The sequence below is a fragment of the Pterocles gutturalis genome, unplaced genomic scaffold, assembly GCF_000699245.1.
Source record: "Pterocles gutturalis isolate BGI_N339 unplaced genomic scaffold, ASM69924v1 scaffold3669, whole genome shotgun sequence".
NCBI lineage: Eukaryota > Metazoa > Chordata > Aves > Pterocliformes > Pteroclidae > Pterocles > Pterocles gutturalis.
This window is the reverse complement of record NW_010127901.1, coordinates 15,295-33,147: the sequence shown is the minus strand read 5'-3', so window position 1 is coordinate 33,147 and position 17,853 is coordinate 15,295. Positions and strand designations below refer to the sequence as shown.

The 17,853-nt window shown below is 46.0% G+C and overlaps 1 protein-coding gene across 1 annotated transcript in view; it reads left to right on the top strand.

Moving 5' to 3' along the window:
* Positions 1-2,270: 2,270 nt before the first annotated feature.
* ARID3B (AT rich interactive domain 3B (BRIGHT-like)) overlaps positions 2,271-17,853 on the top strand; it is a 26,577-nt gene continuing 10,994 nt past the window's right edge. Inside the window, 3 exon segments of the mRNA XM_010079412.1 lie at positions 2,271-2,861; positions 12,064-12,135; positions 13,042-13,114. Of these exon segments, the coding sequence (XP_010077714.1) occupies positions 2,271-2,861; positions 12,064-12,135; positions 13,042-13,114 (736 nt within the window).

The following is a 17,853-nucleotide window of genomic DNA, read 5'->3' as shown; positions in this document are numbered from 1 at the left end:
CAGGGGCTGTTTGATTAAAGCGCTCTCCCGGGGGTTAAAGCCGCACAAAGGGCTGGTGCGCGAGGACCTGACGGTTAAACAGTCCCTTCAGTGCCCTGGTTGGGAGGGACGTGAGACGTAAGGAAATGTCCCCGTGGAGGGTAAAATGGACGTGGTTTGGTGTTATCAGCCACGCTGCAGCTGTTCTTAAACTCCGTCCTGATGTCATGACTTCATTGTTCACCATGAGCAGTGCATCTCCTCGCTGACCTAAACCTCCCTGTGAAGTTGCCTGTCCCTCCGCAATAGCACTGAGACTTGCTGAGGGAGTGTTTCCTGGATCCAGAATTCATTTTTCTGGAGGTTAGTGCAGGGCTCTGGTGGAAGCCCTCGGCAGCCACGCATCGATCCTGCCGTAACCTGTCACACGCCGTTGTACCCGAACGCTGAGAAAGACGCGGGCGCCGCATACCAGGGTGCTGCTGCACCCGAGGTGTGTTTGCTTGGCGTGTTAACGAGTATCAGGTCATTTATTATCGTTAGCGCGCCCCAGGCGTGTATTAACCACACGCCCTGCTGAGTATCCCCCAGGCAGGAGCGGTGACACCTCGCTGCGTCTCAGGTGTGACAGTACCCAGCAAGGTATGGGCTGGGGGTTCTCCAGCACCCAGCCTGGGTCACCCACAGTTTGGTTTTGCTTTCCTGGGCAGGTGTGTGTGTGGAGCTAGGCCAGATGGTGTACTGTGCCTTCGCAGCCAGCTAAGAGTCTTTTCAGCCGGCAGGTAACGCGTTATTGCTCCTGACATCCAAACCACTAATCCACTTTATATTGTTTCATTTGCCCGCTGCCTGCCTGATAAAGATGCAAACGCACCGGCCAGGCTTTTCATTTTGGTGATGGGCTGTTATTTAGCACCGGGAAGAGTTTGTGGAGGAGAAATGAGTTGGGCACCGGAGCTGGCGGGCGCTTTGTAGGAGGGACATGGTCTGACTGCCTCACAGGAAGACTTGGAGTTGCGCTAGGGACACTGGGACTTGTCTTTTGCTTTTAAAACTGGGATCTGGTAGGTTATTTGTTGTTTCAGAACAGAACTGTGCCTGGTTTGAAAATGCAGGTTAGCAAAATAGTCTCTTTTTTCAAGTATGTGGCTTGACTAGCAGGGCGCTGGTTGTAAACAGGGTGGGGGGAGGTGGCCAGGAGACTCCCTAGCCTGTTTGTAGTTGGCCTTTCCTTTGTTTCTCCAAGCTGGCTGTATTTTGATATCAATGAACCTTGAAGGGCAGCAAGCAAGATCTGCTTAAGCACCTTTTTACATTAAAAAAAAAGCTTGAGAAAGGACCATCTTTGCCAGCAGGTCCAGTTTGTGACACCCAGTCCAAAATACACGTGCTGGTTGTAATGGTTGGGGATTGAAGGGGTAGTTGTCTTTCGAGGAGTTCCGGTCAGAGCTGCGTTTCCAACTGCGTGGAGGCTGGTGCTGGCTCAGCACAGGCTTCCTGCAGGTCCAAAGGGAGAGCTGGGAAAAGTCTCAGGTCCTTTGGGTGGGAAAATCGAAGGGAGGCCACGGCCGGGGCTTGAGGTGTGCTGGCAACTCTGGGACCCAGAGGGAGGAGTTGTGCCATGCTCAGCAGTCTTTGCTTTACTCGTCTCGCACTCCTTGGGAAAATAATAGCTAAATATAGTTGATTTTTTAAGAAATATGAAGTGTAAGGAATTTAGTAATGTAATGAAAGCGTGAAAGAATTGAGAGAACCGGAGTGTGATAAATTCCTGCCTGTTTTTTTAATAGGAATGTGGTCAAGCTGATCATCCCGGCTATCTCCTTTTAAGGCAGTGGTTTCAGGAGCACCCAGCCCTAGATGTTAAACCTAACAGTTCCAAAGTAATTATTTAGGAAGAGAGGAAGGATTCTGACAAAAAAAACCTCACAACTGCTGGGACAGTGGACAAAGGCATTTCAGATGCTGTCTTTGGGATGTACGAAACTGAGGTTATAGCAAATGTGTTCAGCTTGAAAATACAATTAAACAGCCTGAAAATTGAATGCAAGTTTGAGCCTGAGGCTGTTACACATGAAGCTGATTGTTTCACGGTCTCCTGCACAGGAAAGAGTATTGGCTTTGCACTCTATTTATCCTCTTCCTGGGGAAAAGATGAAAGCATTTTATATTCATACAGACAAATATTTGTCTATCTTTCAGATTCTGCCAGTCTCCCAAGGTCGGGGCTTGAACCCTGCCAGATAAAGTCAAAACCGCCCCCTTCTTTTCCCAGCCATGCAAACTGCGGGATGAAGCTGGAAGCTGTGGTCGAGCAGCTGCAGAAGCAGCAGCAGAAGCAGCAAACGCCTCTGCAGATGGATTCCAGGGAGAGACAGCAGAGGCAGATGCGGGAAGCCCAGCTGCTCTACACTCAGCAGCTGGCCGTGCAGCAGGCTGTCCTGGCAGCCACATCTGGCAGGGCTTCGGGCGGCTCCGCTGTTGGGCCCTTGGCCAGAGGCCCACCTGCAGCTGGAGCTGCGCGGGCGTTTGATCAGAGCAGCATGAATTCAGAGCCAGAAGAGGAAGAGGAGGATGAGGAAGAGGAGGAAGAAGAAGAGGAGGAGGAGGAAGAAGAAGAAGGAGGATTGGAAGGTGGTGATCTTGAGGATGGTGCTGATGTGACTGGAAAAGAAACCTGCTCTGCTCTGAAATATTTCCATGCTCCCAAAGTTGCCCATCACAACCAAAGAGTGGCCTCTACCTCTAATGCTCTCCCAGCTCCGGGGCACCAGCGGGGACAGCAGGGCAAGGAAGAACAGGGTAAAGACACTACTAAGCAACCGTATTCCAGTTCCCCCTCTGGACGCCAGAACTGGCGGTTGGACGAGCAGCTCAAACAGGTCAGTGTTAACGTTACATCTCTCTGAATCAGAATGACCATACGCAGTCAGAGCCAGGATTTCTTGAGCCCAGTGTCCTGTGACAAGCAATGGCTGTTTGCAGGTGCTTTGGGAAGAGTGCAAGAACCGGGCACATGCAGAGCAATGCCTCCCTGGTGTACACTTCAGAGTTTATTCTTTTATAAAGAGAACTCCCAAGGACTTGATTTGCTTTACAGATACAGATTTCCAGCTAATGGAAACCCCAGTCTGTAAGAACCTTTGTGGGGAGGTGGAGGTTTGATCTTTGCCTCATTTCTCTTCTGTCTTGCTGCTGCTCTGCTATTCAGAATGGAACAGGCTGGTGTTACTCATTTTTGTTGCAGACACTTGCCTGCTACGCTCTTGCTCAAGTTATTTCACGTACGACATCTATAACCCCTTTGTGTAAGACCTCAGGGATGTGGCAATTTTGGCTGGGTTTCTGGTTGGTGGTGTGGGCAGGCAGGGAAGAGAGCGTGTCCTGCCGCTGATCCCCTGAGGAAGCAGAGAGCCACTTTATATTTCATGTGTGGGAAGGAAGGTGCTAACTTGCTGCTGCTGGGTTTTGGTAGGAGGTGAATTCTATGTTTGAATGAAGAATTACTGCTCCTTGTAGATAAACACCACAGGATCAAGAATTCTTTTCTTTGTTGTAAGTGGGTGTTTCAGTTAATGTCGCTCTTGTGTGCTGTTTTGTTACAGAGCTGACTCGAGCAGGCTTTCAGAGATGTGTACAGCATTTGTGTGTGTTGAAATTGAGCCAAAGGACTGCATGGTTTAAATAAAGGAAAAAAAAGGTTGGACTTAATTATCCTTTTCTACAGATGTTAGCCTGAGTGTGAAGAGGGTTAGGTTTTCCTTTGGAGTTCTCTGAGCTAAGAAACCTTGTATGGACAAAATCAGAGCTGGTTTTTTCTTTCCCTTCTGCAAACCCTATGAAGTGAAAAAGCTGGAGCTGCTTTGGGGTGGCTGGTGAGCTGGAGTTGTTGGAGAGTTGGCTGTGGGTGCTCGGGGCAGTCTCTCCCCTTAGCTGCTGGTTGCGTGCACGAGATGATTAATTTTATGTTGCCACAGGCAGCAGTTTGAGGATGAGCTGCTAAAGCTCAGTAAGCTTTATTTCTCCCATTCCATTTAGTGTGGCCTGTAGGCTCCTACCCAACTGCTCCTGCAAAACTGGACCAGTTTGGTGTTCCTACACCAACGCATGTGGGAGGAACTCCTCAAAGTTGCCGGTTGAATGGCGTTTGTGGCTACTGGTGCTATAAAGCATGCTGGCAAAGCAGCCTCAGTGCATGGGATGCAGCAGGCAACCCGCTGCTGCTGTGTTTCTCTGCACTCGATTCTCAAGAGGGGTTGGGTTGAGGGGAAAAAATAAAGACTTTTTGAAACGAGGTGGGTATGTCGGTCAGGGGGCGGTCACTGGAGAAATTGCTTCAGAATTTACTGGATTGGAGTGACTGACGAAAACTTCCTCTTTCAGGTTTCAGGGTGGAGGCAGGACTCTGGTGTTAGGGGGATCACTTTCTGAAAGAAAGAAAACAGACTTAGCATTAGTCTTTAGTTTTTTATTAGCTCAGTTGGTGCTAACAAGTGTGTCATTGTGCTTTGTTGTAATACTTGCTTATCTTGTGAGAGTCCTGTGAATCTTACCGAATTAATAGGCTTGATTCCTAGGTCATTTGCCCCATGTTCTGTGAAGGCAAATGACCATAAGCATGTCAGATCTGGTCTTAGCTGATGTGGAATAGCAAAAAAAAAAAACCAACCCCAAGCCTGTTTTACAATTGGCATACTGTGCACTAATACCGATCCAGTTACTTTGGCCCAATTCTGAGCAGTAATCATCCAGTATTTTGGTAGTAGATTACAGCTTAGTCTGACTTCAGGCCAACTTACTCTGGAAGGCAAAGTGTGCAAAGCTTCCCCAGGAGGCAAAACTAAAAAACTCCCTTGCTGCTGTGTTAAAGGGCTGTTTCACTGCTGGGGAGTCAGACCGTAAAAACCAGAAAGGAATTGGGGAAATTAATGGCCATCAAGTTAAGGAATGGCTTCTAAAGGAATGCTAGAGATGTGCTGTAGCAGCCCTGCTACAACGCTTCTGGATGGTGCAACAGGATGGCAGAAAGCGGGTGGGTTCACTTGTTGTCCCAAAATACTGTCTCCTGGTACTGTCCTTGAGAATGCAGCGCTGGGTGTGATGGTCAGCCCCAGCGAGGCACGCCTGATACTCGCAGTCATGCTGGCGGGCGATGTTGTGCTCCAAAGGCCATAGGGAAGTGCCTGATATTAGCGATGCTGGTGCAGTATATTCACCTTGAGTAGGGTAAATATTGCAGATCAACTTGTTTGCATTCAGCAGTGGAGTCTGCATACCAGGCAGTAAAAATTTAACTGCAGGATACCAGTTCAGAGCTGGGGAGCAGGGGGCTGGAACAAACCGGGGGGCAGACAGGAACTGTTAGCTGGCGTGACAGCAAAGAGGGGGAATATGTGTGCAACTGTGGACTGCCCACGGAATTCTGTGGGCTAAATGCTCCCCCAGTGCAAGCCTTGCTTCAAATTTTTCATTTCAGAGGCTTTAAAGATACTGGGCTTTTTCTTTTGTCTGTGTCTAAAATGGTTGTGTTAGGCAGAAGAAGCAAGATCAAATGCAGAAGTGCCTGCATTCTCCAGTTTGTTTTCGAAATGATTCCTGAACTTGTCTTTTTTTTTTTTTAGCTTCTGTTGAGATGGAGGCTAATAACCAGTCAGAGTGCACTGCTTCCAGCTAGCTCAGCTCGGGGAGTATTTGTGGTATGCATAATTGCTGTTGCTTGGGGAAGGGGGGGGGAGGAAAGTCACTTGTATTTTTTCTTTCAAGTGTGGATTGTTCTTCTGAAAGTGACGCCCTTGGAGAAAAATGTAGCTTGAAAGTGTAAGGCTGAGACTGCCTGGAAGGTATGTGGCATGAAGATGGCAGAAAAATGGAAACAACCAGCAGAGATGAAGCCCTGTTCTGTTTGGTCCCGGACAGCCAAGTAAATAATTGTAGAACAAGCCTGCAGACAAAAGAGCTGGCTCAGCTTATGACACAGGGGCGGTGGGAATCCTGTCAGCACAAAACAACAAGGGAGTGGAGTTGTTTGTCAGGGAGTTGCAGTCCCGAAAGAAGAGCCAGGGGGGTGTGTGCTCAGCTCACTCACTCCTCGGACTTGCTTGAATCCCCTGCGAAATCCATCACGTCTCCGACAGCCAAAGGCTCCCGCAGCCGTCTTCGAAAAGGGCATTGGGGGCTGCCTGTCTTGGAAGAAAAATTAGGTTTTAATTCCGCGGGGTGAAAATGTTGCTTTTAGCAGCTGGTTGGGTGTGGGTCCTCGTCCCGTGGGTTCTCGCATTGCTGGGTGATGGCTCTGGTTACCGGGGAGGAAAGGCAGGAGCACCGCCGCTGTCTCTGCTCCTTTTCCACTCGAGGCTGGTGTGCAGCACTAGCATGAGCAATTTTATCAGGCTGTTAACTACAGCATGCACATTAGTACGTGCATTCCTTCATGGAATGTAAAAAATAAAGCCCAGGTTTGCAGGCATCAGCTGATATTTAATGTCTTCTTAAATGGAGCAAGGTAAGTCTCCATCCAGCGGCTGCCTGACTTTTCAGAGAGTGGTTCATGGTCTGTTTTTTGAGGATGTTTCATGTTCAATTCGCAGAAATGACCAGTCACTTCTGAAAATCCTGACCTAAACTTTTCCAAAGGTCATGGTGTTTATTAAGATAAGTCAGCTTCAAATAATTACTTTGCTTTTGCTCTAGGGTCTAGGAATGAGTGGCTGAGATTCCATGACCTTAAGTATGTGCCTCGAGTGGTGTGTGTGGTGAGGTATTGCTCAGGAGATACTCATTAATCCAGAGGGGGTGAAGGTCCCAGGAGTAAAAAAGTTGCATTTCACACGGTGCATTTTTTGCCTCCCGGTTATTTCAGATATCCAGGGCCCAATTCAAGGGTTGGAATTTAATTTCTTATGTGGGTCACTGGGTATTTTTCTTTTGGTGATGTAGTGGGAGAAGAATTCTTCATCAATAGCTGATGTTAGATATTGGTTTCTCTTTTACTGAAAGCTGTTTTCCCTGAGAACAGATTTTAATTCTTAAATTGTCCATTGCTGCTTGTCTTGAAATTCATGGTTTGTTTTGATGAAGTCTTCATCCCTGCGACAGTCTGCTTCTGCTGTAGCACCTCACCTGGCATTCAGGCTGATCTGTAACTCAAAGGACAGCATCGGTGGCTGGAGCAGAGCAGGATCTCTGTAAGCAAATCTCCTTTTTGTTTAATATAACAAATAACATATGGGAGAAGAGAACCGAGAAACCATTTGTGATAATGACTGTAGGCAGCAGCCTACAAAAGACTTGTATTAGACATCAGAGAATTCCCCCAGATCTGCATCTCAAGGGGCAATTCCATAGGTTTTGTCAAGGTTATGCTACACTGTGCTCCATCTGGAGGCAGAGCGAGGAGCTCGTTTATGTCCTGGGGAAGATATGGCTCATTCCAGGTTTTGTTCAGGCACTAAATTTATCTTTATTCAGTCGCAGCTTGTCTCCTTTGGTGCCAATTTATAGAAATTCTAGCTGCCACTGGAGAACGGTAGGTGGAAGGAGCGCGAATGTGTTGTGTTCTTACGCTTCCGTTTTTCTCACTTCAGGGTAAATCTGAGGCTCTCTCACGCAGCAGTGAGAATTTCTCTTCCCACAGCCATGTAGCGCTGAACAAATCTTCTTGTCGCTTACGTTTTAGTTAATTCCTCTGAGTATTTGTGAATAGGAGTCATTCACAAAGAGTCCAACTTTTCCTTAAGGATGAGGAAGCAGATTCCTGTTTTGCAAAGAATCGTGTTGGCACTGCAGTCGCTAGGTCATGGGAGCACATAAAAGAAACTAAATTTAAAAATGTAATTAATCTGTTAACTTCAGTCCCATTCTCTTTCTTTCCTTCCCCATCCTCCCTGCCATTCCTGAAATCGCTAAAATGTTTTCCAACCCCATCTTTGAAGCTCATAGATACTGAATTGAGCTCTGTTATTAGGCAGACTGGGAAGGGTTTATTCCAATTTCAGCAGAGCTTTACCAGGCAGCTTGTGCACGCAGTAATTATAACTTGGTTCTCCATGCTTGAGAACTTGCAGCTCAGGGCAGTAGTCCTGATCTTATCAGCGTTTTGTAGTACAACAGTTTTCTTTATAATAGCATCTGTTTCACTTCCTAAGGCTTAACTCTACCCACAAAAGGAATTTCTGTGGATTCTCCGATAATCCTGAAATTGCCTGCCCCTGTACCTTTTCATTGACTGGGTGCTTTCAGTTAACCCATGGCACAGGGGAGGGGCTTGCTTTTTCCCTGCAGTGTTTAGCCTAGTCCCCAAGTGGAGATTGCAACAGATTTCTGGCCTAAAACTGCAGGTCTGCAATAGGGAGGTGCAAAATGAGGTTCATACTAGAAGGTTTTTTTTTTCCTTTGTACCTATTAAAGCTTTAGTGGGTTCTCTCCGGTGCAGAGTTTGCCATTTGAATCCAACTTTGTAGTCTGGTAAAACCTCGTGGGGCTTTAGCTGAGCCCCTCTCAAACACCTATATGAAACTGGGGTAGGGGAGAAGGGGATGATCTGGAAAAGGAGCGCTCTGACCTTCTCATCCATGCCCCTGTGTGCCCACGGACTGCAATCTGTGCAGGCACAGCTGGAGGAGGAGACGAGCTGCTGTTCTGTTTGCCTTAATACTTCACCTTTTTTTTATTGAACACAGTTTTGACTCTTTCTCTAGTCTCTCAGAGGTACCGACATGTGAGGTGGTGATATTTGAGAGGTAGGTGTCCTGCAGAGAGGGGTTTAGGCTGCTTGTTTGTAAGGTTTTTGTCCTCAAAAGAATGTGGGTGGATGAAGCAGGGAAGCGTTTGACATCTCCTTTGCTGTCTGCTTGGCAGCTCAGGGTTAACTCTGGCTTTTGAATGTAGGATTGGAAACCAAAATTGCTCTGGACATCTGAGCTTCCCTCTAATAAGATATTCCAGGTGGTTAGGGAGTAATCCTAAAATAGCTACAGATAGAATTGCTTCTGAAGCCAGGCAGCAGCCTCTCGGGGAGAGGGCGGTCCAGGGGGCTCCGATGGCCTCCGAGGTGTGTCTGCGGCACGGAAAGTGGCCAGCCCATCCCGACACCTCTGCCTTCCCACTCAGCATTGGCATTGGGGGGAAAAACACAGCCAGTGCTGTGCTTCTACAAGAAAACGAATAAATTCTTGCCAGTGGTAGCGCAAGGGCTGTTCATCAAACATCAGCAAATCCCCTGGATACAAACAGTGGAGGGAGCGGCAGGGCTCTCTGCAGAGAATGCCCTGCCTCTCCCAACAGTGTTTTTTCCTTCCTGCTCCTACTGCCTGACTTATACAAAGGTCTTTTAATGACTTGTGAGAATATATTGATTTCTCAGGTTCCTGCTGTTCCTACGGAGGAGGGTTTCTCAGCATAGGGTAACTTTGTTTTCCTAGGAGGGATGGAAAGGAAGCTTGATACCCAAGCTCCTTCCGAGCTGGCTTGCTGTGCAAAATGAAGTTTATTCTGCATATGGAGCACCTCTTGCTTCATGGGGCTCTTGACAGATTTACCTGTTCTGGTTGTGCTCAGGTCGCTGCTCTGACCGCTGCCAATATTTGATATCTTTGGTTGTAGCCTGGGCACGGACCCAAAGGTTTTAGCGAGCAGAATAGTCCCTCAAGATCAAAGCCAAGGCCTGGGAAAGTGCCTGGTGGTGCTTGTGCTCAGTTCTCTGAATAAATAAGGCTTTATTTTATTCCTCAGCCACTGAGCTGACTTTTCGTGCTAGCTTGAGACTTTATCTCTGCTACCCAAACCAAACCTGTGCTGTGTCCTCACGTCTCCGTAGCCCACGTTGTCCTTTCAGTGCACCCTTGCTGATTTACACCCATGTGGATGGAGAAGCACTCTCCTTATCTCTGCTGATAGCTTAACGTGGGGAGCGGTAACTGCCTTTAAACCTTCCCAGCTATCACCAGAGGAAATGCTAATGCTGTCTGCTGGCTCTCACCTCAGACCACTCCGTGTCACGCCAGGTGATATCCAGCTTTGCCAATTTTCTGGACATATGGCCAAACACGGATGGCTTTAAGCTCCTTTTCACTAGCGAGGCGGGGGGAGCGTTACTGCTGTGCTCTTGAGCATCTCAGGATGGAGGTATGGGAAGCAGGGTGCGTAGATTCTGCTTAGTCTCTGTATCAAGGCTTAATCTTGTAATTCTTTTCTAAATACCCTTTTTCTTCAAATAGAACAAGTAAAATAACTTGTAAAGCGTCTTTAATCCCATGCAAAGTTTTGTTCCTGGAAATTTTACCAAGTTCAAACCCACTAGTAGTAGAGAATTGTCTGCTTTAAGCTTTCTTCTCTTTCCTCTCCCTGTCCTCAAATGTAGCGGAATAAGCTCTCAGCATGACCAAAGTCTGCAATGAAAGCAAGTGTTTTGCTGCTTGGAACACCCAGTTTAACACCACCAGTGATTTCACCCTCTGGATTTATAATCAAGTACAAACTCAGGAAGAAAGCAGCTCAGCCCTCTACAAATCATGTTGCCTTGGAGTATGTCAGGTTGAGGATAGGAAATAGCTGCTGCCTTCTGAAGAGACCTTCTCTTATTCCGGTTGTTCACATAGGTTTGTTGATCTCAGTTAACAGTCAAGGGCTTTAGGGGCAGCTGGATGTTACCGTAATTAGCAAAAAAACCCTGGTTTTAATCTCTGCTAGCAAAGGACACACAGATGAATCCTCCTGTGAACAAAACTGGTCTTCAGATCTCTTCCTAGAGAGGGCTGGGAATTGATCTGCTGTAATAAACAGCTGACATAACAGAAGTGGCAATAATCCCCCATTAAATATCTTTCAGTTGATGGGACTCACTGGATAATTGACTTTCCAGTAGGAATTACTGGCTCAAACTAAATCAGCAGGCATTAGGGCAGCTCACCGCAGTGTTTTTTAAAGGGGGAAATATAGCTTTGCCTGGCCTTGACAAGAGCTATTCATCTTTCTAATTCAATGTACGTGTCACAACCAGATGACTCCGAGATTTCAGATATTGGACCACCTCTCTAATTCGCATGCTTTTTTTTTTGTGCTGAAACCTCTTGCTATCTTCAGTGCTTTTCTAGCTGTATGTTTATTGGGACAGGGCAGTCCAAGCTGCCTTGCTGGGGGGATTTGGGTGTTTTCTTTCCTTGAGTGGCTCTGGAGCACTTGCTATACTGGAGCTTTCTGCAGTTTGTGGTTTAAAGATGCTTGAACATATTTCAGGATTGTTCTTCTGGTCTCAGTCCTGCTGTACAGCCAGAGGCTGCCTCTGTGGGTTTCCAGTCCCAGTCATGATTTCAGGATGGTGATTGACCAAGTAGAATAAGCCTACCTGGAGCAATCCTTTTATTGCTTGAGAAGAATGAGCCTTAACTCAGCAAAACTGAGCTTTCCATTTCCTTGGGGAAAATCCGCATCAGGTAGCTTCTGGGAGTGAGGGTCCTGCGTTGGCAAGAAGTGTTCCTGTGGGATTATTTCCCTCTTTCTTTGGCATATTTTGGTTCTGTAGGCAAGTGAAGGGAGACCAGAAGGGCATTTCCAAGAATGAAGGGGAGCAGTTGGGTGTCACTGGGCGAACAGAAAGGAAGGATACCTGCACCTTTCACCTCTGGGATGTGCGCTTGGTTAAATGATGGACATGGACAGCAAAAGCAGCACCTCTCTGTTCAGCATGGTTACAGCAAGGCACCTGCTCCAGGGGGGTTAGCAGGCTTCTCTTTAGCAGGTGAAGGAAGGCAGCTGGTGACGGTGTTGAAGGCTTTCCTCTAGAATGGTTTTCCCTGGCATCAAAACAACTTTTTTTGAGATACATTTCTGAGAGAAAAATCCTAGCACTGAAAAAATTCCCCTACCTTCAGCAGTCGCCTGGAAGGTGAAATGCCACTTCCCGTTTTGGGCTGAGTGTCAGAGATTCCAGGAAAGTGTGCTGTGACAAATCACAAATGTCCCCAGCTTTTTGGTCTAAGCCAGCAGCTGCTTTTGCATGTATTTGTGCCCAAAAATGCCCATTTTGCAAGCTTTCTGGAATGGTCTGCCTTTCCCTGGCAATCCTTTCACCTTTTTGTTTCTCCTTAGAATGGCAGCGTGACCTGGAGCGATGAAGGTGATGGATGCCGAGGGAGAGAGATTTCACGAGACTTTGCCAAGGTCAGTCTGATCGCAGGGATTTGGGGGAATGGGGAAGGGGTGACTTTGGGGAATTCTTCCCTTGATCTGTGACAGAGGGTGACTACAGAGCCCTCACTGTTCCTCTGTGGTGAATTTTGTAAGAAAACTGCTCTGCCTACAAACCCACTATTTTTGTTGTTTATATATAGCCCAAAACCTGGGCTGGTTTGTGCTGTTTAATTGCCTTTAGTGACTAAAATGTAGTTTGAACTAAGACTTCATAACCAGACTTGATATTTAAAACCTTGGTCAATACGTTCTCCAGCTGGGAGAAGAGTTATTTCATTTCTTGAACCTGATGAGCACTGTGCTCATGGATCTGAATGTGACAGCTGTGTGTCACATCAGCCAGAGGAATTAATTTTAAAAGAAACTGGCCCTTTCTGAAAGGGTGCAGCTAACTGCTCTGCAAATGCACTGCTGTTTTCTTCCCAGAGCTCTGTGTGAGAAAGCACAGAGCTTCCCAGGAAATGAGCCTTAAAAGCCCCTCTTCTTTGGGACTAGATGAATACTGAGTAGCTAGCAGCACCTATGGAGAGGCTGAAATACTATTTCCCAGTGATTCTTTGCTTTTCCATTGAGCTGCTCCACAAGAGGTGCTCCAAGCAGCAAAAAAAATTCCCTGGAGTGATGCAGGTTTCTTCCTCGATGAAGGATCATTTCATCCTTTCATCTCCTCCTTCAAGGAATTTGGAGTTTGTCACTTAAGTGACAATCCCTGAAGGAGGGAATCGTGAGGCTAGGAGAAGCTGCAGAGAAGTTTACCTCCCTGGTGCCTCAGAGGTAGAGCCCACTAATCTGCCTTCAACCCACTGGAAGAAGCTAATATTATGTTATTTTCTGTCTTGTTGTGGGTTGTTCTTTTATTTTTATTTTTTCGCCCAGCTCTACGAACTGGATAGTGACCCTGAACGGAAAGAGTTCCTGGATGACCTCTTCATCTTTATGCAGAAGAGGGGTGAGTGAGCATCTGAACTCAATAGGGTGAAACGGGGCAGAGGGGTGCTTCTGCCCTTTGAATTCTTCCCTCCTGCTTTTGAAGGACCAAATCCAGCCCTTGAACTTGCAGATGAGCTGAAAGAGCAGCAGTAAGACTTGAGATAATTGCCGTGGGAGATAAAGAACATAGTAAGAAAGAAATCTGTCCTGTAACTTTCCACAGACACTATTTCTTTAACCTTTTACCTCATACTGATTCTATCCATGCACTGAGGAGCCTGAGAATCCAAAGATTTTTGAAACATGGCTGAGTACCACTGGAGGATTCTCTGGTTTCTCCTTCAGGTGGCATGATGACACATCTTCTCAAGTTTTATTTCAGTGGCATGTGGAAGCTGAGCGTGAATGCTTTCACAGGCTGCGTCGAGTAGTGGCACGCAATCTGGGGAATGGGAAAATCAACACCGAGTCACATTTTTCCGTAGATTCACAATGTGTCAGCTTTCCATATAGTAATTTTGTGTAACCGAGTGCAGAAGCACAGAGTTTCTCACCTTCTTCCTTGTGGTGTCAGCAACTTGCATCTCTCCTTGCTACAGGAGCAGTGATGCGTGTGTGAAGTACCTCAGCTGGGCTCTCACTAAAGTCTCCTCCTGTCCCCCAGTTACCAAATTTCAGTTCCCTCATAGCAAACTATTTATAACGAAAATGTACATTTATGTGGTATTGTATAAAACATAGCTCTGAATGTTTGTAGTAAATCCTTTGTGGTGATCTCTTCCTTTACTCCTCCAAGCATGCCAGGCCAGACTCTTCCCCCAAAGATACTTCTGACAAAAAGCATTAAATTGTGATGATATTTTTGGCTTTTGTGTTAAGTAGTTTACTTGCAAATGTTAACCTGAGCTCACATGTTCATGTAAGGGCTGGGATGACTGACAGGCAAGACAATAATCTGAAAGGTGTGACTGGCAGTAATAGAAACCTCCAGATGCCTAGAGAGAAATCTGCTTAATACTTCAGTGTCTCCTTTCTATTACCTTTTAATTATTTATAATTGACATGTTCCCCACGCAGGGGCTGAGCTGGTCACCAGCTGGTTGCTGTAGGAGTTTAGCTTTTAATCATCTGTCCATTTCCAAGTGTATTTATTTTCTAGAGACTCCCTTGCTTGCTAGAAGACTGAAAATGAAATAGAAGAGCCCAGCACTCATGGGGGAGAGATGCTGTGAACTGAGAGCCCTCTGCCAGAGGGGCTGGAAATGTTTGGCCCTGGTCTGGGGACCTGGCTAGATTGCAGAGGATGAAGCAGTTGGCACCCCCAAAAAAAGAGGCAGAAGGACTCTGGGAGCTAAGTGTCTGCAGGTTGATAGGAGAACTGAATTTTGAGCTATAGGAGGCAGCTTCTCTTCCATTGTTAATCTGAGCTTCTGTGTCCTAGTGCAAAGGGAGCTTTTTTTACTTGGTATGATTTTTCAGGAGCTGTGCTGTCCACCTTTGCCATGCCTGCTCTCCCCATAGCTGTCTTCAGCAGGGCTTTGGATTTTCTAAATGTCCTTGCCCACTGTGTCTTGTTCTGGGATCTTCAAAAATCTGGGAGCTTCTACAGCAAAGTTATCATAGGATAACTTCAGGCTTTCATTTCTCCTCCCCTTGCTTTATGTGCCAAACAAGCTTCCTAAACCAAACAAGGCTGAACAGCTGCCTTGTTCTGAAAGAGTTCCCCAAAGATGGATACAACCCAGGGCTCATTTCACCTGAGAGCAAAGTGCTGTGTTTCTTAGCTAGTATGTGTGAAGAGCTGGTTAATTTGCACCTTGTGTCTGAAGGGAATGGAAAGCAGCTCAGCTAATAAATGTTGCTAGTGTAAAGATGGGGATTTTGTTGTCAAGGAGGAGCCAGAGAAGTGCTCGCCCTTGTTTGGGCATTGATGGATTTGGGGCACAGATTGCTGATGCTGAAGCAAAAAAAAAAAGCCTGATGTGAAAGATAAATGACAGACTTCACAGGAGCTACTGAGCAGTTAGAGGGATGAAAAGATGTGGTTGTTGGTGCTGCTGTTAGGAATGTACCTAGAAATGTGAAGCCATGAAACAGGCTTAATGCAGATCAAATGTGCGGGTCTCATCTGCCTCTGAGCACAGCAGGTTGTTGCTGAATGACCACAGCTGCAAGTGATAAAATGGCCCTTCAGTGGCAATAATGATGGAAGAGGGAGATGAGAGGGAAGCTGTAACTCTTCCTTTGTTGGATGTTTTATTCCTTGTATGTGTTTAGGTGAATGGGTCCCACCATGGCTGTGATGGAAGGGGCAGATGGGGAGAGGAGGGGGGACCCGCTGATGAGAGCAATTAGTGTGCAGGACTAGCTTTGAGCCAAGCCTACCACCAGACCGACCAACTGGACAGGGATGATGCTAGCTTGCTGCATGCTGCATGGCCACTTCCACCTTCCCTTTTCTCTTCTGCAGTCTCAAACCCAAGGTTGTCTTTCCTCGGACTGAGCAGCTCCAGCAATGGCTTCCCTGAACATACCCTGAAGCTCATTTTGGCTTCATCTTTTTTCTCTGCATGACAGAAGGCATAGCTATGATGCGTAATAGGAAGATGTTGCTGTTAGCCCTGTAGCACGTGCTAGGCAGCACAGCTAGACTGTTTTTTGTCCCTAGATAGTTCATGGCATGGCTGTTACAGCTGCTAAGGTGGCCACTGATAATTGATCTAATTGTATTCCTACTATGGCTGTTTCATCCTCTGGAAGGATCAGCAGTGTTCATGCAAGGCATTCCCCGTGAGAAAAAGGTTTGACGGGGAAGAGGTCTAACTGCGTGCCATGGTGTATTAGGAAAGGCTCCCTTTCAAGGCAAGCTGTTTTGTTAATTTTAAGTACTGCCTTTGCCAAGACCTCATAAAACGTCTCCAATTGTACAGCTCTACTAATTTTGTTAAAGGTTTCTGCGTGACCTTGGTTTTCCCAGATGGCTTGACCATTCTGTTTTTTTATGTGTATATACATAGAAGAGGCTTTGTAAGTCTGACCGTGTGGTTTTAATGTTTTCCTGCTGTTGTATGTGCTCTCTGCACATTTTAGATGTGGAAATAAAACAAATCCGCGGTGTTGACAAAAGTGTTTACTGACAGATTCTTTTATCTCTAGGCCAAGTGGTGTTTATGAAATGTTTGTCCAGGGAATATACTTCATTCTTCTACTGATTCAATTTTGCAAGTTTCTTTTGATCCTCTGGAGATATTTATGAACCTGAATTAAGCAATGTAGTTCTCTAAATCAGTAGACGTAAATTCTCGGCATCCTTTGTTCATGCTACCTGCCTAATGCTGAGCCACAGCAAGTGCTTCCCTAAATAGCAGATGATGTTCTGCCTGCAGTGGAAAGTTCTCACTCAAGGTGCTCCATAAAAAAAGGATAAAAACAGGTGCAAAGTAAAGTGCTTGGGGTCTCTCTCTCTTTTTTTTTTTTTTTTTTTTTTTTGCAGGGAGTGTCTTGCTCATCAGCCTTAGGTGCCAGGAGACTGAAAGTCTTCAGCAGATATGTAAGTTGATATTCTGGAGGAGCTTACCTGGGTCAGTCTGGAATAACTTGGAAGTAGTTATCAGCAGGTCCTTCTCAAACCCAAACTCCTCCTTCTCCCCCTTCTGTTTTTCATACATCAAAACATTAATTGCAGACATAGATACATGAGAATTTTTTCTCCAGTTTGGAAAAAGCTTGGAAGCTTCCCCTTTGGCAAGATCTAAAAAAAATATTTTCTGGGGAAATACCCAGTACAGTTCAAATAATGAATATCCTTTAGTTTTAAGCAGCTGAAAAATGGTGGTTTAGAATGAATATTGCTTTAGTTCCAATGAAAAATAATATTGGAAGCTGCAGTTGTAATTAATGGGAAAATAGTATTAGGAGTTTACTTGGTTTTGGGTTACAGGAGATTTGTTTTAAATTTAGCCAGCATGAAGAATGTTTGAGCAGCTGAAATGTTTTGTTATGAACTGAGTTGGCATTGGACAGGGTCCAAAAGAAATCAATTTGAAATTATTGGCTGTTGTTGCTTTGCATGAACCTTTCAGTAGGTTATTCATCCGATACCAGTCTGCTCCAGTGATTGCCAGCTGAGGACCTCTGAATCCCAGGTGCTTCTCCCTGGGTAGACAGAACTGAGTGATGGAGTCAAAGGGGTTTGTTCCTCACTTGCGCTGAAGATTGAGATTGTTAAATTGTCACGTGTTTGTGTAGCATCTCAAAGACTATGTCTGTGACTCAAATCTGTTGTCTCAAGCTCGCTCTTCTATTGGTACCTCCTCTTTGCTTTGGGTGTTCTTGGCCTTCCTCCTGCTAAATTTAACAGTGTATTTTATTTATAAATTTGAAATAAATTTAAAATGTTTTTCAATTGTTAATGAACCATGGCACTCAAGCAGCAGAGGTGACTCAGCACTGAAGAGGTGACCCTGTAGATATCCAGGTGGATGGAAGAAGGTGGGACTGTTTGGGATGAAGATGCTCCAATTTTGGACTCTGTGCAGCCTGCCTGACCAACCTTTATTTTCCTCAGCTGCCCTGGTTTCTCTGCATTGCTGTCTGTATCAGTACCTCTCTTTGCCTGGAAAAGAAGAGTTTATCAGTTTGATTCAGAGGCTGTATGGAAACCCACCACCAGTTGCACGGTGTTTCGGTATCTGGTGGAGAAATTGGTAACAGCAAATACATTGGACATGGCTGTGGCAGTATGAGCGGGGCACTGGA